The sequence below is a fragment of the Eleginops maclovinus genome, chromosome 8 (assembly GCF_036324505.1).
Source record: "Eleginops maclovinus isolate JMC-PN-2008 ecotype Puerto Natales chromosome 8, JC_Emac_rtc_rv5, whole genome shotgun sequence".
In the NCBI taxonomy this organism is placed as follows: Eukaryota; Metazoa; Chordata; class Actinopteri; order Perciformes; family Eleginopidae; genus Eleginops; species Eleginops maclovinus.
In genome coordinates, this window is record NC_086356.1 from 2,295,576 (window position 1) to 2,318,679 (window position 23,104).

At 42.4% G+C, this 23,104-nt stretch overlaps 3 protein-coding genes across 5 annotated transcripts in view; all 3 read right to left on the reverse strand.

Annotated features, from left to right (window-relative positions):
* ajm1 (apical junction component 1 homolog) overlaps positions 1-23,104 on the reverse strand; it is an 81,885-nt gene that overhangs the window by 43,968 nt on the left and 14,813 nt on the right. The gene's annotated exons all lie outside the window — the stretch shown is intronic.
* Positions 1,082-9,029, reverse strand: LOC134868809 (multivesicular body subunit 12B-like). Its single transcript, XM_063890115.1, has 10 exons — positions 8,765-9,029; positions 6,566-6,688; positions 6,096-6,203; positions 5,907-6,003; positions 5,649-5,778; positions 5,426-5,566; positions 4,694-4,788; positions 4,194-4,249; positions 4,044-4,103; positions 1,082-3,223 (listed from the first exon to the last, which is right to left on the reverse strand). Exons 2-10 carry the CDS (start codon positions 6,674-6,676, stop codon positions 3,137-3,139), a joined length of 885 nt encoding a protein of 294 aa, XP_063746185.1. The 5' UTR covers positions 6,677-6,688; positions 8,765-9,029; the 3' UTR covers positions 1,082-3,136.
* Positions 10,020-21,677, reverse strand: mapkap1 (MAPK associated protein 1). Of its 3 annotated transcripts, none has more exons than XM_063890126.1 (13): positions 21,449-21,677; positions 18,504-18,985; positions 16,210-16,248; positions 15,881-15,973; positions 14,781-14,929; positions 14,471-14,643; positions 14,216-14,392; positions 13,983-14,092; positions 13,770-13,877; positions 12,859-12,999; positions 12,398-12,535; positions 11,582-11,679; positions 10,020-10,622 (listed from the first exon to the last, which is right to left on the reverse strand). In XM_063890126.1, the coding sequence occupies exons 2-13, from the start codon at positions 18,784-18,786 to the stop codon at positions 10,500-10,502; spliced, it is 1,632 nt and encodes a 543-aa protein (XP_063746196.1). In that variant the 5' UTR covers positions 18,787-18,985; positions 21,449-21,677; the 3' UTR covers positions 10,020-10,499. The 3 variants fall into 3 exon arrangements, with proteins under 3 accessions (XP_063746196.1, XP_063746197.1, XP_063746198.1); XM_063890127.1 differs by lacking the exon at positions 21,449-21,677 and adding an exon at positions 19,991-20,149; XM_063890128.1 differs by lacking the exon at positions 16,210-16,248.

Consider the following 23,104-nt stretch of genomic DNA (forward strand, 5'->3'; position numbering starts at 1 on the left):
TGACTCGTGTTTGTGAGTAAAACTGTGAAGAGAAACCCACAGAGAGATGACGCTCTGCAGGAGACTCAAAGAGGCTGAGGTCTGCCTTTGAAGCTTTTATGGAACCCAGTATAAAAACTAAAGGAGGTCTTTTAAAAGATGTCATGTCACCACAAGACAAGTTAGCTATTCTAAAACCCTTTCAACAAGTGTCGGGTGCAGCCGGGGTTTAAGGATGGAGGCTGATGGCTGAAGTGTGTGACATTGGGCTCATAATCAAAGAGATATTCAACACTTTAGATGGTGCCATACCTCACACACACACACTTGAGTATTGCTGTCCTCATAAAGAATCATTTGCCTGGTTTGTTTTTGTTTTGTGAGGAAAAAGGACATTGTTTTTTCTCGTGTGATTTATTTAATGTCTTTGATTTTTCTGTTGTTCTTGTTCATTGGTTTTCAAAATGAGGGTTTTGGTGGTTTATTATTTAAACTAAATATAACCTCAAAGGATGTTGCTTTATTAAATACATGTATTATGTAAAAATGTAAAACAGCTATTTTTCATAATAAAAGATTAAAAATAAAAAGCTTTCTGCAAAATAACTTCAAATAAAACATACTGTAGAATTAAGATACCCACGTTAGACCTTTATAGGAAACACATTTGAACCGTGTGCATCCCTTTAACAACGTTTCCCTGATGTCATTCAGACACAAATGTTAAAAAGCTGCTTTAAAAACTGTATTTCTTCATGTTGTTTTTCGACTGATTCACCGTCCTCATCACAACTGTGAAAACTTCCTTAAATTTCACAATTTCAAAGCCTTTAAAACTCAGTCTGTTTTTATTACGCAAGAGTTTTTCTAAATGAATCAAAGATATTATTATTTCCTGCATACTTTCTAGCTGCCTATTGCTCCTAATGCTGAGAATAATAAAGTCTATGATGTTGAAGGAAGAGCTCTACACTGAAAGCTTGATGGTAGCTGGTAGGTGGGTAGGTAGTGTTTTGTTTGAATACACACTTGCTTACGTTATTAATATAGAAGCTGAGGCTGAAAGTACGACATAATAGAACAAAAACGTTGAGTCCGAGGCTTCATTTCATCATAGTTTAATACGATTATTATACAAATTCAACTGATGCCGTTTGTTCGTTGTTTAGTGAAGATAATCTACAAGACAAAAAACCTGTGACGTTTTCTCAATAACCTACAAAAATAACGTTCATATAGAAACCTCTGGCACCACCGTGCATGCACACACACACACACACACACACACACACACACGCACACACACACGCACAAGGAGTGTTACTGTTGTTAATGCAGACACAATGAGAGCAGGGCAGCAGTGCAATCCACAGCTTTAACACCACCAAGCCTTCAGCACTGTGTGGTCCCCATTCTGCAATGACTAATAAATTAGACGAACAAAAATATAAAATAAAAAGGAGTTAATCCATGTGAGGAACAAAGGAGTGAAATAAAACTGGGTGCTTCTGAACACAATACTGCATGAACATAAAGGAAACGTCTTAATGTTACCCAGCTCACATTAAGTCCGACCCGGAAACGACAAGTAACTTTAAAGTAGAGCTTCATTGGCAGGACAGAGAAAAAGAAAAGCAGCCCATGCTTCTTGTACTTAACACAGGGAAGGGTTTGAAATTGCATTAAAAGGCATAGTAAAACATCCAAATATATGATGACAATATTCAAGAAGTTCCGGTTCATCGTGGCATGTTTGCCTGCAAGTAACAGAAGTGTCCCATACCTGCGAGGTCATTCAGAACAGTGTGTCCACTTCACAGTTTGTCCACCAGAGGGCGCGGACGAGTCATCCACTTTATAAAGCTAATGCTTCAAAAAACTAAAATCAGCTGTCGATATTCCGGTCAGAAATCCAGTATTGTGAGGCTCTAACGATGTAATGAATAATTGGGGACATAATGATCCAGATTCAAGGTAAACTTTGGACTTTTTGAGTTGGACTTGACTGGGAAAATGGGTTAAAACTACATTTAAAGGAAAAAGACTCCTAAAACCAAATCAGGCTACAGTAGAAGTAAAAGTGTAGCTTAATTAATGAGATAATGCCCTGTGCTTTTCCACTAGTAATCAAAGAGTGAAATACAATTATTATTTGGCCTTTGATCGTGCATTATGTAAAAAAACAGCTGCAGTTTGTGGCATCTTTTTGCTCGTGTACCTGGAAAGGTAACGCAAATAAAGAAGCTAAGTGTGATGTGAGGCTGGGTATCACACCTCAGTGTCTGTAGTGGTAATAAAGACAATTCAATACTTAAACATTAAGGTTTTGACCATAAACGATGCAGATTTAGTGTGAGCTTCTCTATGTAACACGTGAGCGTTTCTGCTTCTAAAGAGGTCTGCTGTAGATACTGAACATTAGCAGCACAGTAAAATGTAACAGGAGCGAGTGTGCTATCAGCCAGACTGAACCCGGGTTAAATGTAGCTTGGATTGAGCCTGGCATGATTCAAACTCATGTGGGTTAAACACTTTGTTCTGGCTCTACTCTTTATCCACATGTGAAGGAGGATAAAAGGTGTGTGTTCCTGCTTCTAATCCGTCTGCAGATGTGTTTGTTTTCATAGTATACTAAAGATACAAACACATATCAGAGTGTTTACCACAAATAAAAACCATTAGAAGAGTGGTTAGTGGTCCAGCTTGGAACCAGTGAGGTGTGAAAGGAGAGCACAGTGACCATCAAACACACCAGTATATCACAGTAATATGTAGAGAGCAGTGACAGGTTCCCCCCCATCAAACATGCCCTTTCCTTTTGTATTTGTAACACATATAATGGGAGGGGGTTACCGTGATTTCGGCCAATCACAGCGCACTGGGGTGATGAACACTTAAGGACGATGCTGCTGCTTTAGTGAGCTGTCCATCAGAAGAAGATGTCCATGTAGTCCTTCAGTTTGTCCTCCAGGTGTTTGTAACAAGCAACAACTGAAATGTATTTATAGTCATACTGGTGGGATCGCATCTGTCCGACATGAGCCATCAATCCCATCAATGTTGTGGTGGTTTCAGACGCAGATCCTTTCTTTCCTGTACACATTAAAAACAAAGACATCTCCCGGGAGTTAGGAGATGCTTTTCCTCTCGGGGATCCTCAGGCCTCCGAGCTCAGGGACGTCCTGGTTGGACTGGGGGGGAGGCGAGCCGCTGCACTGTGCTCTGTGCGGAAACTGTAGTCATACTGACAGGGAGACAGGAGAACATCATCACTATTATTTAATGGTTTTGCACAATTTAAAATACACAAACATAACGTAAAAAGAGTGCAGGAAGAGGCAAAACATGCGAGACCTCTTCCTAAATATTGTTTAGAATCACAATTTTGTATAAAAACACAAGATCAATAAACGAACAATCCCTTGAATTTAATAAAAGAAAGCAAACTTTAACACTTTAACACTGAAGTGACTGAAAACCAGGCGTCGTGTGAGTTTTAGAGGTGGTTCTTTAAAGCAATGCATTGATTGGAAGGCAACTCCAGATCTTTGCTCCCCTGAAACAGATGGGATGAGACACTGAGGGGGGTGGGAGGTGTGAGCATTGACGTGTTGCATTAGAAGTATGCATTTTAGTGCATAGGAACGACACCTTTACCTGAAATGATTTGGTAAATAAAAACACAAATTGGATAAACGTTGAGCGTTTCTGCAGGGACACACTTTTCAATTTCATGTGCAGTATGGAAGGTATGGATGATTTAGACTCTAATTAAGAGTTGATATCACACGTGTGACAGAGCAGTGTGTTGTAAATGCATCATAAAGTCTCATTTAGTTAGATGTTGTCTCTGTAAACATGTTGTTTACAGTGTTTGTCCACAGCTGTAACACACCTCTGATGTCCCTCTGTCTGCTAGCATTGACCCACAGCAGGGGACCATTCTCATGCAATTAGCAGACAGATGTTACTGATGTGATCACCACGTCTCGGTGCTCTGCTCCCATTGGACAGACGGACATGTGTATTCTAAATTGTGCTTCTGTTGTTGTTGTTCTGCTCACCTCTTTCTCGATCTCAGCCAATGACTTGATGGTGATGCCCATCAGGTCCACCTGCTGCAGCTGCACACGGAGAGCAGACGGTTGTTCAGTCAGCAAATGTACAAATCTGTGAGCCTCCATCGGGTCAGAGAATAAAGTGTGGCTACTCACATCAGACGAGGCACAGGCAAACTTATCCGAGATGATGAAAGGCACTCCATCCATCGCTGAAAGAGACAAACACATGTTCCATTTCACAGCCGCAGGGATTTGAGTCTTTGCAGACCATTTACATGCACTAAAATCTATATAACACACTATAGGGAAAGGGCCCCCAAAACAGAATAGGGCCCCTTTAAAAGGATGCACTGTGAGAGAAACATTAAGAGGGTTGGATATTTGAGGGAGAACTGAACAAAAACACAAGTTTGTACAGCAGCGCTTTAGGGCGTGATGCTAACGTCAACAAGCTAACATGCTCCCAATGGTAGTGGATTGCAGTTAGCTTGGTTCATTGTCTTGTGTGTGTGTGTCGTGTGTGTGTGTGTGTGTGTGTGTGTGTGTGTGTGTGTGTGTGTGTGTGTGTGTGTGTGTGTGTGTGTGTGTGTGTGTGTGTGTGTGTGTGTGTGTGTGTGTGTGTGTGTGTGTGTGTCGTTGCAGAGCGTGCTGACCTGAAATGGCGTACAGGTTGGAGTTCTGGTGCTCGTAGTCCGGTCTGGTGGTGTTCTTGCCTCTGAAGCTGGCTGGGAGCGTCATGGAGATATGTCTGAGGAAACAAAAAGAATAAAAACACACAGTATTATCACCTGGGACTCCCACAACGAAAAGCTCATTCTTTACGACAAACACTTGGAAAAGGAATGGACTGTAAACAGCTGGAGGCTCTCAGGTGTCTCCTCTCTTGCCTTTACTTTTACCACATGTCAAAAAGATAGGCTGGAACTATTTGCTTATATGTGTAGATAGTATACTTGCATATTTTCCTTTTTAGTGTATTTTTTGGCTTGACAGCAGCGGAGCGGATCTTATATTTCTCATGTGATGACACAGTTTGATGCATATGTGAGACGAGTGCGCAGTAAGATTTTTAACCCCAGGCTGCACAGATACAACCGCAGGAGGGAAAATCTACCCGTCCTGAACCTGTGGATGAGACAGCCTCTGCAGGGACAGAGTGAGTAGGAGTAAAGCTACTTTTTGTCAACGTGGCAGAGATCTAGACAATACTTTTCTTGTCATTTTCCAGCTGAAAGAATCACTTTTTCCAACTTCCCCTTCCCCTTTAAGGAGAGCACATCCTCTCTTTTAGAATCAGGACAGTGAATCAGACGTGTGTGTAAATGCAGATGTGTCTGAGCTGGAAGACACACACACACACACACACAGCATGACAGTCAACATACTTGGGCATGACGGTGGCTGGTACCGGGGCCGGTCCGGTGGAGTTCACATTCTGGATGTTGTTGGTGGTGGGGGTGTGTGTGCAGTCCTGGGCCCGGGGAACGTTCCCCATGCGGTACCAGATGCCCATGTTGTTGAGCTCTCTGTAAGACAGGGTCATTTTGGTTTTCTATTTGTCACATGAACAACCTAAAACCAGACATCATGTGATCCCCTGCTGCTCACCCTATGAAGGTGTACTGCGGGGGGGCCTGCTTGGAGCGCCCCAGGATGCGGATGTCACAGATGGCCGCCTCTGTGGAGTCCCGCGGAATAAACTTGATGCAGAGACGCCTCTTCCTGAAGGCCTGCTCCTCTGTGGGACAGACAGACGGAGGGTTAGCAGCTCTTATCAGGAGCTCCTTACATCTTTGGGGATTTTAAAGTGAATTATCTTCAGAGAAAAGGTCTTGGCACACATCAGTGTATTCCTCCTGGACTTACGAGTGTCAACGGTCTCCTGGATGGGGATGAAACCAACGGGCAGCGTGTCCTTTATGTCAATCAGCTTCATGTCCACCAGCACGTTGCCTAAATGGCTCTGAAGAAGAAGAGGGGAATAGATCTGGTAGTGAACTCTTTGCAGGTATGATATAAGATTTTATGGCAGGTCGGTGAGAGGAGAGGACTTACATTTTCCTTCGAGAAGACCCTGGTGAAGCACAGGTAGCGGGTCACCTTGGATTTGAAGAGGCCGTCTTTCCACAGGTCTGCATCCAGGCCGTCTGTGGTTGTGGAGACCTGGAGGAGAGAGGTCAAACTGAAGCAACGGTGACAATATCTGGAGCTCAGAGGCGTCTCTAAACCCGTCTCCCACGTCTCTGTTCCAGCTGTTTCCTGTCGGTGCATCCTCCTTTCCTCTCTGTCCTCCAAATAATTGCATGCTCTACTCAGGAAAACATTTGAATTGGGCGGAGGTAAATTACAAGTTATGATGATGTGTTCAAGTGTCATCTGTAAAATTAAGTTTTAGGCCAAAATGTGAATCTATAGTGGTTTCAGAAGATGTTTTTACAAAGTTTAGAATGGTATTAATTAGCAGACTCAGAATGTTTAAACTCTAAATTGATACCCAGCCCTTGTGTGTGAGGTTAGTAACTTACCACATCATATCCGGTGGGGGCCCGGTTCCTGGAGGCCACTACTCCAACTCCAGTGATTGGGTCCATTGGCATCTCTGGCAAAGCCTCAGAAAGGTCCCGGACTTCAGGCATCTTCGTAGCGTTCTGCAACAAAACGGGGAGAGGTCCAAAGAAGTAGGTGAAGCGGGATTTAATGTGCACTTCCATGTCCTTTAACTTCTGGACTGTTCCTTTTAATCTACAGATATTAAGTGGTCAGTTTATTGTTGTGCTCATAAGCTTTGTCAGCTCTCTAAAATGTGTTCATATCAAAAATGCGAAACCTATATAACGCATTGATGCTGAATTTAAACTTTGCAAATACTCGTCTGCCTGCTTTCTCATCTGCTCTTTAATCTGTCAGAGAGCGACACAGCTGAAGATGCACACAGAGCAGAGAGGAGTGTGAGGTAGGCTATCATTTTAGTGAATAATATTCTATTTTTAGGATTAGATTCCAGCTTATGACTGTGTTTTTCCAGACGTGATATCCAAACCTTTCCTAAAACTCCGGAGCCTTGAAATAGTTTCACAAATTCACAAAAAGATCTTGCTAGCTGCACACAAAGGGAGGCCTGCACCGCTGCCTTACATCAAAACAAAGACTTGAATGAGTCACAACAACGGCTGCACAATAAATACAATTGCATAACCGACCTGCTCTGCTCAGGCTGAGTATCAAGTGAAGCTCTTCCTAAAGAGCCAGACACCAGCCAGGGACCGAGATATCATGCCTTAACTTTTGGACAGCTATCGTCCCGCTGCAGGCACACCCGGCAGCTGCATCCTGTGAAAAACTATCTTCAATGTTGCAACTGCAGTGCAGAGAGGAAACGTGATATACTGTATATCCCTGGTTCTGCTGTGTGCGTTCTGTTGGATTATAGCCCGAAACAGCGGGTCCAACTTCCTCATGCTATCGAATCACCGTGCATATACCAATGTGTTTATAAGGGTGATTGCTTCAAGTGTCAATTGTGCAGGCCTTACAGCAACTCTGTGGGATTTACACAGAGAAAGGAACCGTATTGAAGCTGCCTGGATACCAGAGGCCTCCTGCATAGCATCACCTTAGCTACCACAGTCATCTGTTCAGAGCCACAGACAGTAAAGAAAAGGCTGACTGACTCAATATTAGGGTCTCTCCGGTTGAAGAACAAACATCTTCAAGTGACTGTTTAGTTAGCCAACACTCCAAAACCCAGATGTGTTCCTACCCAGTCAGAGATGAGCCTCTCACATAGCTCTATTTTTAAGATGAGTCTCACAGATGGAGAAATAAGGTCTGACAATCCAATGAAGGACATGGATGCATACCCCCAGACTCAGGGGAAGTGCTGCATGACTTGACATCCAAACACAAAAAGTGGAAACTACGCTTAAAAATCAAAACTCCATTTAAGATTGTTTAAAAGCAAACCAACACCTTTATATTTACACAGTGTAATACAAAATAATGGCTCGACAACTTGCATATGTTGGGCAATGTATACAATTAGCATTTGTGTGAATTAGCATAATTAGCATCAAAGCCTATGGGGACAGTAGTAAAAAAAAGGATGGACGATATAGACCATTTTATCGTGATTTTGGGGGTTATTGAAGATGCAGAGTTCATTTCTGCGATTGTTAGGATGAAAGACGAGATATTTGTACTCCCTTTTGGGCTGATTTTGGTAAATTCTGGGTGTATTTGGAAGATTACAGGGACTCTGGATCATTTGGATCGAACAGATTTATTTAGAACAATAAATTGTCCACAGTAGAGAGAATACATTTGATTTCATGCTGTATATATCCAATGCTCACAACACTACTTATGGTATTCAAAATCAGCCCAAATATATCCGCTTTCTGGTAAAAAACTTTCTGTAAAACTACCATTTCTGTTCACACGGACCGTTGTGTTTGAAGATAGGTTAGCTATGCGACACAGCTAGCAAGCTAACGTTAGCCTGTAACCAAACACCAACTGCAACCAACGGGCAAAGCTGTCAGCGTTAGCTTTCTTATATTCAATTCGTCTATTATACCAGGCAGGGTTCACATCTGAATATATATAAGAGATATATAAGTCACTGTAGTAACGCTATCCAACCGTCTGGGACAAAAGCGGTGTATAAAGTGTCGCCTAAACACACAATGCTAATGCTAAGCTAACTAGCCGAGTAATCAACTTACCAGGCGAGGTTAGCAGTTGAATTCCACCGAGCTGTATTTTCTTCTGTGTCCTTTTTTTCACAGCTTTAGGGAGACTTGCATGTTTACGAAATTGCTCAAATTAACGAACAGATGCAACACACGAGCTGCTGCTGCTGTGGTTATGTTTGCATTGTGGTTCTCAAGCTAGTGTGCCATCATGGGTGGAGCTGTCTGAGGGCATTGTGATCCGGGGAGCGATCCGTGGAGGAGCCCCCCCTCCCGACTGGTGCCTCCGCATTGATTGAACCTCCATGTAAACACTAACACTTGCTAATGATGGGCAGAGATGGAAGAAACACTAGGTACTTAAGTAAAAGTAGAAGTACCAGTGAGCAGGAATACTAGAAAAACATTGTTAGAAGTAAAAATCCTGCATTCAAAACTAAATGCCTCCAAAATGCAGTAAAGTATAAAGTAGCATCATGTGAAAATGCTCATTTGAAGAAGTACCTCAGAATTGTATTCAAGTACAGTACTTAAGTAAATGTACTTATTTACATCCACCTCTGTCCCTTTTGCCAGGCCCCAAGACACCCAAAGAGTCCAGTCACTGTACAGCAATGCATTTGTGGTAATTACATGAATGACTTACTTAAGAAGTGCACCCCTTAATCACGTTAGGCTATAACATGAAACGAGTGGTGCATCTTGAGGAGGGGCCCTAAGGCAAAAATCTAGGTTTAAGGTCTTTAATGTTTCAGAATTTAACTTAGATGTTGGGTTATATAAAATACAGGTGTGCACAATCATGTTAAAGACCCAAAGGTAAACACTGACCCCTTTGGAGAATGCATTCATCTTCATGCACTTGATTTAGCACACTGAGATCAGAGACTGTTTCACTACTGTGCTCAAAAGAGCTAACACTTAAGCTAAAGATGTATGCATGTACATCAGGCAGTACACTTGTTCAATGCATCGAGTTCAGAAGTGTGAGATGTGATGGAAATGTTTAGGGATTCCTCTCATTGCTTGTAGGGCTTATTTACTTTTGTGTTTAGAAATTAGAATCTGACCTGACAGGGCAAAACAAAGCTTATTCAGTCAGACTTATGGCACACTAATATGAACACCTAATATAATTATAACATATGCATACTGTAGGTATATTAAGACTTGAACTCCTCAGAGATTTAAGTTGAATGTAACCGGTGTGTGTGTGTGTGTGTGTGTGTGTGTGTGTGTGTTCACAGTAGCTCTAAATAAATAATAAATAAATAACAAACAAGGCGTCTTCATTTCAATATCATTATGATTTCATTTTCGGCATGTAAAATGTCTATGTACAGTACATAAAACATGTGAAGGTTTCCATTTCATGTTGTCATGTAAAAGGATCTGTTACAGATGGAGGACAGACTCAAAGATTTAGCATGTAGCTCGGTTTAGTTTGTTGGGTGTACAAATCCTTCCCTGGGGAGGTGTTCAAAGGCAGCAAGAGAACGAGAGCTGACGGCGGCATGCTGCCAGAACTCTGTCCCACAATTCTCTGGTTCTTTCCCACATTTGTTTTTGCTTGTTGACCGTTTTCTTCCATGGAGTTTCAGAGGCTAACCAGTTCTTCTGAAGCAGAGACACTGACTCTTTCCTCTCAGTCTCCACTTTGCTGTGTTAGCCTAATGCCGTCTGCGTAGAGACAGGCCTCGTGTGTTGCATTTACTATTTCATTTTATGTTTTAGCATCAGTCTATGCTGCTAAGCGTTTCTCGTCCTTCTACTGGCCAGACTTCTTCTCCTTCTGGAAGCTGAAGCTGGTCCGGCGGCTGAGTTTCCTTTGTTTCTGGGCAAAGTAATCTGCCCGAGAGGTGCTGGCCCGGGACTCCAGGATATAGTTCACCTGAAAATGAATGAATGAATACGAGTTGCACCATGTATGTTGAGTTGTTGGAGGAGCATGGGACATAAGATTTTCATTGCCAACATATACGTTGTATATGCTGTGTATATGACCAATAAAACCTTGGCTAAAAAATATCAGAAATTCAATGAAACAACAGAGACATTACATCCAGCTGTCGATGGAGACATAAGGTCCAGTTCTGATTAAAGTGACGCTACTGCAGCTTACTCTGCTAACCTCTTCAGTCATTTCGATCATAGTCAAAACAATCTGAGCAGGACTCTGAATCATCAGTGTCTCCGACTTCCTATCTCCTTGAGATCACATACCAGAGAGCGCTGTGCCAGTCTTAACTCTTATCAGTTCTGGGCAGACAGCTCTGCACATCTATGGTATGTGATTAGAGAGATTGAACTAACCCAAGGAGAGATATTTGACCTAAAACCAACTAAAATTATTCCAGAAAAGGAAAGTTTAATGTCAAAATATATATGATGTCTAAAGATGGAAATTACTTAATGGTGATTTGTGATATTGCGAGACTACAAGGGGTTAATCTGTGCTGGTTTACATAAAAGACTGAACCAAAACCGTCAAACTGTGTTGATTGTGTCTAGCATATGTATACATTCTTAGTTTTTGTTTTGTATACCCCTTTTTACCTACCCTTTTTTTTCTAGGCTCTTATCTCTTTATGTTATATGTTCTTTTATATTTGCACTGTGGGACTGCCACAAACGGTATTTCAATGTTCTGTATGTATAACACACGTGGAAACTTTGACAATAAAGTGGACTTTGACTTTGAAAACAAGAAGCTGAGACATGCTCTAAAGCTCTGGAGAGTAGGATATAATTATTATAATGATCTACCACACTACAGACAGTCATTGCAACTGCTGTGCAGCTTTAAAGCACCTAAAACATTTTGCTTTTCAAAGGTCATCTGAAACTCACCTTGAGAACTATTTCATTGACAGTAGCAGCATCAGACTCGAAGTACAGCGGCTTGTAGTCGTGGTTGCTCAGATAAGTTACCTTAAATATTGCATGACCTGTAAGACACAGAGAGACACATGTTTAATGAGACAGACACGGACAACAGAAATGATGTTCATCCTCAGCCATGTCTCTGAAGATTGAAGTTGTAAAGGATCAAAAACTGAAGGCATGAAGGCTACGCAAAACCCTTTATAGGACTAAAAAGTCATTATGAAAATTCCCAGTGACTGTATTCATGCCGTCATTGGCTCTGTTAGATATGATAGGACCAAATGTAATCCAATTACAGACACAACCTTACATGAACACGATGATGTGATGAGGTGTTTTGGTAGGTGGACCCTTAAGTCAGCATTGCAAGGGCTCATGCGACAATAAGGCAACTACATCACGGTCACATGACTGCAAACTAGGCGGCTAATGTTGTTGTTTTGTGACATAGAAGCTTCAGACATTCACCAATGGGGTATTCACTGTCATATTTTACGTCGTAGAACAAAGCCTCTTCACTTCAAGCCTTATTTCAGGCCTCTAACCAAAAAAAAACACATTAAAAAACATTGACTTTGAGTCAGTGGGGAAATTCTGACTCGTATCTGGGTTTAGGACTCATTCCTGCACCACTTCATTCTCTAAAGGCCCCATGTGGTTCTCTGAAAATAAAGGAAATGTAAAGCAAGGTATAAGCATGCCAATTGTTGTTGTGTTGAGAAGTATAGGTCAGGGAGACTGTTATCAATATCATATGCAGCTCTGCTCAGTGGCACTCACTGGGGCTCCTCTCCTCTACGAGGTCACAGGCACAGAGGTGGTCCGAGTCGATGGAGATGGGTTTCTGACGGATCCAGAACTTAGTGCTGGCCTTCTGATTGGTGACGGGATCGATCTCCACTTTCTCTCCTGAAATGCCTGAAGGAACACAGATCATATCAATAACAACAATCCTCTCCACCATTCATTAAATATTTAATTTAGACAAAATATCGAGTGGGATCAGCCCCTTCGAAGTTAGCTTAGCCTAGCTACAACCACTCAGCTTCAAGATCACACAGCTACTAATTTGCCTCATCACTTGCATTGATTTTGATTTCAATAACCGGCTGTTTCTTGAGGGTTCCTCTGCTGTTCCCACCTTAAAGTTTGACTACACTCGCATTGCATTGAGGGGCCACCCAAAAGAGACTGTTACTATTACAAGAAGAGAGTCCCAGCCTTCAGTGCGCAGTGTGTACCTAGCTGGACGTCCGTGGTGAAGCGCAGCTTGTGGATCATGCTGATCTTGAAGGACTTATAGTGGTGACTGCTCAGCATGTCCTGCACCGAGGTGATGTCGATCGGAGGGTCTTCCTCTGAGCTCTCCTCCCCCCTGGAGCCTGGAGACAGAAGGAAAAAGGACCTATTTGAACCCATGGTGTAGAGCTACAGCTGCACAATGAAGTCTTGGGTGTTGTTATGGAGATGTGGAGAAATTAGATGAGTAAACAAACTGCATATCTGAGCTGCATCAACAATAACAAGTGCATGATACAATACCAGACAAACACAGTGAGGTCATTGATGTGAATAAATCTACTTAGACATCAGAATTCAATGTGCTGACTGAAATGCTATATTTATCATCTGTAATTTGTATTTGTAAACCCAGTGACAGAGGAGGGCCGCACACTAGGACGTGTATACACTGTCTGGCCAACCAAATAAACACTCATATTGAGTTGTTTATCTTGCGTTACACTCTCTGTGACCAGTGCACGGTCCTTAAAACGTCCCCAGTGTCTGCTATAAACAGACATTTTACACTAATATACATCTGATAAGGGCCTGCAGGAGAGACACTGAGACATCAGCATAACGTCTGAGGGAACACAACTAGCTGTGATGGGTTTATGTCCTTTATAAAAATTAAACGATGTACCCAACTCATATAGCTTTAACTAAAGCACTTATTCACAACATAACTAAGACATCTACACAGTTGAGTTTACTCAAAAACTCTGCATCAAACATGGTGAAAGCACTCTCAAAACTGGACCGAGTCTCAGTGTGTTCTGGCTCTGGTTTCGTCTGAATGCAGGTTTACTGTGTATGTGAGCTGTGGGGTTATTTAGAGAGAGGATAGTGTTGTTGTGTTGTCGTTACTCACTGTTCTCCCTGACCAGGCAGAACTCCAGGGTGCTCTGGCTCTCCAGCGTAGCGTCCAGGTCTACGGACACGTTCGGCTCTGTCTGCTTCTCCAGGCGATACATGGGCCCTGTGGGACGAGGATGGAGTCAGACCGTAGCTTAGCTCAAGTTTCAATCAGAATTCATTTCCTGGTGTCCATAACTTCCACTGAGTCATTAGAGAGTGTCTTTACCTGAGCCTTTCTGTGAGCCTTTCCTCTTCTTGAGTGCTTTCTGGAGAATGTCCTTCATGGTGACCTTCAGACTGTCCACAGGGATTAAGGAGAAACCATGAGCAGCATTTCTAAAGAGAACAAAAACAAGGAAAGGTTAAGAAGGACTCCTTAATCATCCAGATATCCAGGGAGCACCTGGGAGAGAACAATATATTTATGACACACACATATTCACACACTTTACTACTTACATCCTGACAAACAACGACTGTCTGGAAGCGAGGCCAGGCGACGAGTACTTCTCCACCAAGGCCAGCGTGCTGAATCCGAACTTGTGGATGGGCTCGTTGGAGTCCAGCGGAGGGAAGTCCGTGTCCACCTCGCCATCGTCCTCGGCGATGTGCAGGCAGTAGGCGGTCACATTGTCGCTGAGCGAGGCAGAGGAAGAGTGTGAGAGGAACCGACGCTGGGTGAAACGTCATGTGTTGAAATGTGCGAGCACTCACTTGAGTTTGGGTTCTCGCCCCTCGCTCGTGTACTGCCAACAGATGAGGCCGATGAGGTCGTGGACGCGGGCGTTGGCGATGGTCACCACCGTCATGGGATGCAGTTTCTCCTGGGCCAACTGCATCGAGAGGTAGACGTCTATCTTCTTTGTCGCCGTGGTGCCGATGTGGCCCTGAGAAGACGAGCGGAGGAAAGATGTGTACGCTGAGCTAAACATTGGGTTTTGTAAATCGTGAACGCTGGGGCTGACCAGCTGCAGTTCAGATAATAAAACAGCATGTTTAATAAACAGACTGTGGAAGGCCTCACCTTGCCATCAAACTTGGAGTATTCATTGAAGGGGTTGTTGAGCTGCTGGGGACACTGCTCCAGCCGCAGGGACAGGGTGGATTTGGTGCCCGTGGTCCGCGGCCGGTCTTTAAAGTCTCGCTTCTCAAACAGCGAGCCCAGATCCTCCACTGGACAGAAACATGAGGAATCAGCATGCAGCACACACAGTGCATTAATTATAGTAGTGACTGCAGAAACATACCAGATTTTAAATCCTGTTATCAAAACTAGTAAAAGTGGAGCATCATTTATTACACGAGGCTTTACAGCTGCAGGACGTCACCAGTCCAACTGAAAGGTGATTCTCTTTGTTGCGTTACTCTGACTACACAGTGTGTGATGTAGAGCTATGGGAAATATTCCTGTGTATTATGGACTAGTAATAAATGCAAAGGGTATCATGTTCACAAATAATAATACATCATATTTTCATAGCGCTTTCATGGGACTCAGTGAGTAGACAGAGGAGACGAGGTCATTTCGAGGCGGCACGGGAATACTGTGAGGGTCTGTGAATCACGACGACCTTGGGGGAGTCAATTCCATAGGAGAACTTTGGGGTGGGGGCGTCAAGGTTAATAGAAATAATGTTCTTAATAGTAGTTAAGGGGGGGTATATTCACAATCATGTTCATTTTGAGATATATTTGAACAATGTTCCAGTATATTCATGCTTAAATCTACCTGCCTTTATTTAAAGTCTATGCATCTTTACTTTGTTTGTATATTTATGTATTCATTTTAAAATATTGGGACAGTGACAAACTGAACGTTAGTCTCCCCTTTTGAACACAATTAGAAAATATTGATGATAAAGTTGACTTGACTTTAAAAATGTCTCTCCATCGGATGATTTCTCTAATGGTTTTGATCCAACGCTGCTGTAGGAGGATCGGCTTGTAACCTCTGCTTTTTCAGTTATTTTTTGCTCATACAATCCAGAAATTCCCAAGAAAAAAGTCAAAGAAAACCTAAATATTATTTGCAGTCACTGGATGTTTCCCACTAATTCATATTTGTCTCCCAGAACAGCTTTGTTACTTCCAATTCTTTTTATGTTTGTTAATGAGGAGCTTTACCTGATTGGGAGGTGTGGGACCTCTCCTTCCACTGAACGTTTTTACATTTGATTTGGTTCTGCCGCTCCTTCCTTAACCTTTCAAGTCTTTGGGCTGCAAGGGAAGAAAGACGTTTACATTTCACACAGGCAGAGATCTTGACACACACACCATTCAGATACCAGTACACTGCACTTCGGTTCTTTTATCGTGCCTTCAACAGCAACATGAACAGAGGCCATCTCTGCCATGTGATATTTTCATTCACACACACTAATTTGTACAGTACACACACCGAGAGGAGCTAACATCCAATAAAACGTGTTGACAGGTCGTCCCTCTTCTCTTACCAGCAGCCCCGGGTTTCTCGCTGCTGTCTTGCTGGTGTCCTGATGAGAGCCACCACAGGTCAGTATCTCAGCTCCCTGAGGATCTCCACCCACAACCCAGAACCACGAGCCGCACTCCACCAAACTGCACAGCTCAAGGGAGCCAAAAAGAGACGGGCCGTCTGCCTTTGGACTCCCTCTAGCCCCAAAACCAGATGTACCCTCTGATAAAAGCTTGATGAAGCTTCACACACTCACACTTTTGATTTGATTCAAACTATACACTCATTTTTCATTTATCTGTTTCATGAATTACACCCACACACCCCAACTAAATTAGTCATTTAAAGGTCGATTAACCAATTGATGGCGTAACACAGGATCCTTAGGTGATTTTGAAACACACCAACACTTTTATTTTAGGGTTAGGATGTCTCTTATCATCCCTGGTGGAAACTGGAGATAAAATGTAAAATATTTGATGTTTTTCATTAAAAAAATTAAACCAAAGTTCATGAAATTGCAATCCTTCACCAAAAACCTGGAGAAAACTGACCCATTGATTCAATCCAGGGATTAAATGTAATGGATGTCTTTTTTTATTCTATTATATTTGTTATTCTCTGGAGTAGAAAAGGTAAAGGCTCAGGTGCACATTCTCGCTCGAAAACCGGGAAACAGCGAGAGGCTTTCAAGACATAAAATGATGATGGTTTCCGACAAAGTTCTGGGAGAAGTAGAAAACACGTCTAAAATCAGGAAGACATCACAGGGACTGAAGACATCATTCTCGCCGGACTGCTTTTCCCTTTTCCAGATACCTGGACCGATGCTATCATGTGCTCTTTGTTGGATTATGCAAATGACTGTTGATGTTTGTTGGCCCAATCCCAGTGCAGTCCCCTACCAGGAACAACAAACAGACCCAAAACACTGCTGCTGGTGATGTGGATCTGCAGAAGCCCTGACGCCCTAATCACGATACCTTTCGTTTAGAGATGGATTCTGAATTGGATGAAAAGCTAGTTGAAAAAGGAAGTCTGGTGTTTCAGTCAAAAAAAGACAGTAGCAATTTGTTCCACTTGTAACCATGAAGGTTTGAGGTGATTTCATGACACATTAGGAGATAAATGACTTATTATCTGCACCAGAGGAGGCAACAGTATTGCCCCAAAACAGAACCTTGAGGAACACTTCATACGAGACAGAGATCCAGTTGAAAAAGCTTAGTTATTAACAGAAACTGAGAAAGTCCTGTTGGAAAATTAAGCAGATAACCCACTCCAGATAAACCCACTGACTGCTTGAGACTCACAACTAAGAAACTGTGACGGAAGCAGCAATTAGCTCTGATAGAAGCAGTACAGAATATTCTCCTGTGAGAGAGCTGTAAGCTGCTTAGCAAACACTTAAGGTTTCATAGTACAGACTGATGATTTCTGCTCTTAGGTAAATCAAATGTGATTGTTTAATTGTTTTGTATCAAAGAGGGTTCACAAAGTGGTTCAAAAATGTATTATGGAGAGCACAAAAGGACCAATAGCTCCACTCACATCTTTAAATGGAGGATATTCTCACATCACTACCCAGATTGGTAAGCGCTGTTGTGTTGGAGAAGCAGCATTGCATCAGGTGACGCAGGAGTCACAATGTTGGTGTCGACCCTCTGTCCAGTTTAGAAAAATATGCAGTGATGGTCTACTTGATGGCACAATAAATAAAGGGCTATATGACACCGACTGCTTTATATACTGGCTTCAAAAGGGGTCATTTTAATTGCTATCCTGGTTCCGAAATGATGGGACGAGCTACACTCTGATATCAGGACAGCGGAGAGTCTACACATCTTCCGTCGCAAACTGAAAACCCACCAAACGTATCACTTAAAGAGTTTCACTGATAACTTCTGAACCGCACTTACGTTTGTCTTGCTTTTTCGAAGTGAATAATCTGCACGTTTGAATCGTTATGATTTATTGCACTTTATTGTAAGTTGCTTTGGATGAAAGCATCAGCTAAATGCAATGCGATTGATCATGTGATCTGAGCGACTCACCTCATAGCAGGTCATTAAAACCACATAGCTAACTGCCGTCTAAGCCCATGCTTTCCACTTGTGCTTCCACAACCTTCATTAGCACACAATTTGATTTCATGAGCCTCACTAAACCACCGGCCCAGATTAGACACACAAACACCCTCCAAACAACAGCAGAGCAGGCTTTCTGTCTGTCCCTGTGGTAATACCGGGGGGGGGGGTTGCCTGACAGAGAGCCTGCCTTGCTTTACCAGCCACAGACTGTGGGTGAGCTTACCTGTGTTAGAGCGCCGGCGGATGCCAAAGTCCCAGCTGGAGGTAATGTCCATGGACTGGGAGAGGTCACAGCCGTGGTTATCTGTCACGCTGCTCCCCCCCTCGCTCAGTGAACCGGACCCTGTTGACCCACAGCTAGTGCCCGGCACCAGAGCCAGTTGGCACTTCTCCAGATCCACATCCTGGTCTATCAGCACCATCTCACACATCCCCGTATCGTCACTGGTCACGTGAGACTGTCTGATGTGGGCCAGGATAATGGCCGGGTTGTCCAGGAAAGCCATCTTCTCCGCTCTTCAAGTGGCGGATCGCTGTGGACGCTTCTCTTTGTCTCCTGTCTTCCAGAGGATAGCTTTCGATTCCCTTCAGTCTCTCTCTGAGAGTCTCGAAAGTGCTAGCCGATGACAAGTGGAGGGCAGTCATCTTTTCCATCTCCTCTCCTCGATTATTCTCTCGCCTTCAAGGCAGGAAAAGTGCCAGTACCTGTTAGGAGTGAAATAACAGAGTTACATGGTGCAGGCGGTAAATAGTGCATCAAGCGTGAGAATAAGAGCCAAATATATATTTCTAATGAGGCTATATTTTGCAAGTTTAGATGGTTATTGATGGAGCACCATTTCCATTTGAAGTATTCAAAGCATGTAGGACTATTTCACGCAACAATCACTTTGACTTTGGAGTAATTTCTGTAAGAATCTGAGCCCTCCTGTACAGATGTGAGAAAGTAAAGGAGTCAGGGTTATGACTTTGATTCTTTTGCTCTTTCTTGGCAACTTTTTAATTTAAACTGATAAACCAATGTTCATATTAATACCCAACAATACCATGCCTCCTCCTTCCTATAAAGCAAAGGTTTTCATTCTGCCTCAGGTCATTTGGATCCAAAAACTGTTCGGGTTTTGGACAACATGTCATACACAGTTATATTGACTCTTCATCACACTATGGGTTCAGCTCCAAAAACCGCAGATCCTATAAAGAAGATGATGTTCAGTTTTCACGGTAAGTACTTCTCAACATGCAGAGACAGTGGGATGATTCTGTGGCTCTTGAGCAGGTTCATTACATCTGAACAACAAACAAAATGAAGTCTGAACTCTTCAGGGTTATATCAGGAGGCTCATTTTTAACAGATGAATTGGTTAAAGGCTAACAAAGGCTGATGTGAAGAGCAGGTCGTATGCTTACTAAAAGGTTTACAGTTCAATCCCCTGATTCACCTGTGAACATGTCAAAGAAGGCAACACACTAAACCTTAAGCTGCAGCAACTAGGCCATGACCAGAAATAGTACACAAATCAACAAACCTCTATACAAATGCAGATGATTTTAATCTCTCTTTTCTGTCACTTGCACGTCCCCTTAAACACAGTGAAACACTAACTTATTGTCTTCTTGGATACAACATATTAGAGTATTTAGCCAAAATAAAACACATTGACAGCAGCTTTAGAAATCATAAGCATAGAGTAGTTTTGTGTTGCTTACCAGAAGTAAAACACAGGATGAGACTAAGTCATAATGTCAACGACTCCCTCCACTGAGAGACATTTCTGGACTCTTTATTGCCCAGTAAACAAACGATTGTCCTGAGTATTTACACTGTGAACAAGAAGTTGTTGGTGATTTCAACACGGAAATGAGAGCCGTTAGCAAGGGCAAAACAATCCCGTCCCTTGGTCAAACATTAGCCTGCATCGAATACTTAAGTTAGCATGTTGAATGCTAGACCTTTATCCAACGTAAGCATACAAGAAACACCTAACCATTTATACAGCAACAATCTTATCTATAAATTCCCATTGTGTGAGAGCCTTATCTCATTTTAGGGCCAGTGAACCCGAGTACTAAGAGCTTCTTGGATTGATGCTAACTGCAGCTAATGCTAAGCTAACCGCAGTCGGATGTCAAATGAGTCAAGTTAGCTTTGTCACAAGAGAAAATCCTTTTTCCAACATAATGGTAGTTTTGCAGTCAGCTTCCCTAAAGTAGAGGTGTTTTTCTGTTTATAATTATGCTAGGTAAAACACCTTAAAGACAACATCCGGATTTAAAAAGTGCTGCTTAACTTGTTTGACGTTAGCTGATGTGGCTATTGTGTTTACCAGCTAGCCTGAGCCTTGCTAACTGGCTAACTCCTACTCATTAGCTAGCTGTGGTGGAAATGTTAATTCCCTTAAGAGAAAATGAGAAATGATTCATAAACAAGTGTGTTATATTTAATAAAGTAAGTCCAAATACAATTGAAAACCATTTCAAATGCAGGAACAGAGCAACTTCATCCTCAGAGGATAAAGAGGTTCTGCTCCACAGCTAGCAGTCCAACCATATGGAAGAAAGAAAGCAGAAATACTACTCACAAATTATCGTAGACATTATCTAAACAGTCCCACCATTAAACCATTAAACCCTCCAGTCCTTATCCATTTGCAAGTCCACCTTTTACCCTTCAGGAATTTCCATTGTCAGTAAAATGCCATCAAATTACAAGACTTTATATATAAATATGATGATTATAAAAGGAGTATGTGACAATTCAACACGACAGTAGTCAGGTCAATTTATACACGTGGTATTCAGACTGAATTGTTTTACTTGTATTATAAGTTTTGCCTTTCATTATGATACCTTTTACCTGCTGTGTCTCTTTAAGTGTTAAACTGGTACATCATGTTGTTGTGCTGATGGGTTTTAACGTCAGTCCTGATGTGAAACTCTTTCCATGTTTTAAATTGGCATGTTTGCCTTGTTAAAGCACTTTGAGCTGCCCCTGGTGCATGACAATTGCTACACAAATACAGGTTATTATTATTAAACACTAATTGCATGGCACTTGAAATCAGTTGTATATAGCTAGCTTGTTTATGCTAACCCTATGCTAGCTCTGTCTGGTTAGCTGCTATCATAGCCTCCCACAGGAACTGTAAGTTAGTACGTTTATCCCACCTTTAGAAGTCACATCCGATAAGGGGAAGAAATGTCCACAATGCCCCATTTATCCATGCGTACTTCATATGTGAAAATGCCTCCATCCATTGGTAATAGCGCATTAGGCAAAACCATAACACAACTGCTATGCTCAGCCCAGCCGAGCAGTAGCAACCACTTCCGGTTCCATTTCTTATCACCTGTGTTTGAAGGCGTTTGACAAACAGCTTAGAGGTGCATCAGAGCCACCCACTGGACTGGAGGGTCAATCAAAGTTGCGTAAAAGATATGCAATAAAGAAATATCACAGTCTATCTCACGTGATGTTTTCCCAAGTATGTTATAGTAAGAAGTCATGGTGTCCTTCCTTATGAACTGAAGAGGGGTTTCTTTATATTTCGATTCAACGGAGAAACCACACATTCAACTGTTTTTGGTTGGTTACAGAGCGCTGTATATGCAGTAAAGTATGGTTAAAACCTGTATCACATAACCTCAAAGGAATACTGAGTGTGCATATGACCTACAAGTCTTAGATTCAGCTGTGCTTAAGAGGACGTGTTGTTCTCCATGCTTAATTCTGGCGTTTGCTTTGCCAAAACATCCAAGCCTCAAAATAAATTGTGCTGCATAATGTCCTTCTTGTGTCATATGGAGTATGTATTTGCTCATAGCCATTCTACATGATGAGCTGCCAGATCTAATGCTTACCATAGCCGTAAACCTGTCAGACACAATGAGAGTATTTATTTATTCCTCCTCTATCCATCGCAGGACCAAAACTATTGCCAATAGCTCGGCACAAGCCTTCTTCTAGTCTGTGATGTTAATGGTTATTTGTCTGTAGTGTGTTGTTTGGTTTTCATTTAGGAACAATTGCCATATATCAAGATAATCACAATAGTGTATATGTGTAAAGACTGATGGTTTATTTCTAAATACTTGGAATTAATTGACATTGATGCCCAGCTTGATCGTTGCCTTTAACAAGCTGCCCTCTGGTGGTCATTAGCAGTAAGACCCTAGTTTGTCAGACAGTAATGTAACATCCCCCTCAGACATATGGAACATGGCATTATAGAGGTCACTGCTCATGTGACCTCAGGTGGTCAACTGCCCCACTGCTCCTCTCAGGTTATATAAGGTCTGCTGTAAAGAGGATTATGTGTGATGTGTGGAAGTGATTATAATATTCTTTCAGGGGACACCGTCCTATCAGGATCACTTCCAATGATGAAGAAATGTATACTGGACTACTCATGCGTCACCAGTGTTTGTTTAGAGATGGAGTTTGTAGAAATCATTTTAACCACCAGTGTTTTGAACACTGCACAGGTTTGTATCATCCAGTTTCAATGTTCAGAGTGTTTATAGGGTGGCCAAAGTATCCATCACAAAGGATGCTGAGCCCAGCAGTCTTTCACTGGCATGCCCTACATTTAGTGAACACACACACACACACACACACACACACACACACACACACACACACACACACACACACACACACACACACACACTCACACACACAGCTGGAGTGCAGCCTGAGGAAGTTCAAAGATTTATTGATTGTGAAATCGAAGGTGGTGCACGCAAGGATGTAGGACTGATGGAGGTCAGCGCCTGTGATGTCCCTCAAGACAGACGGAGAGGCAGAGACAGACAGACAGACAG

Excerpts from the sequence above, each read along its gene's own strand:
- LOC134868809 (XM_063890115.1), bottom strand. The coding sequence starts at position 6,676 with ATGCCTGAAGTCCGGGACCTTTCTGAGGCTTTGCCAGAGATGCCAATG. Across the intron at positions 5,567-5,648 it reads CCGCAGTACACCTTCATAGG|AGAGCTCAACAACATGGGCA; the intron begins GTGAGCAGCAGG and ends CCTGTCTTACAG. Across the intron at positions 4,789-5,425 it reads CCAGCCACCGTCATGCCCAA|ACATATCTCCATGACGCTCC; the intron begins GTATGTTGACTG and ends TTGTTTCCTCAG.
- mapkap1 (XM_063890126.1), bottom strand. The coding sequence starts at position 18,786 with ATGGCTTTCCTGGACAACCCGGCCATTATCCTGGCCCACATCAGACAG. Across the intron at positions 11,680-12,397 it reads CGTAGAGGAGAGGAGCCCCA|GTCATGCAATATTTAAGGTA; the intron begins GTGAGTGCCACT and ends TGTGTCTTACAG. Across the intron at positions 10,623-11,581 it reads TCAATGAAATAGTTCTCAAG|GTGAACTATATCCTGGAGTC; the intron begins GTGAGTTTCAGA and ends ATTCATTTTCAG.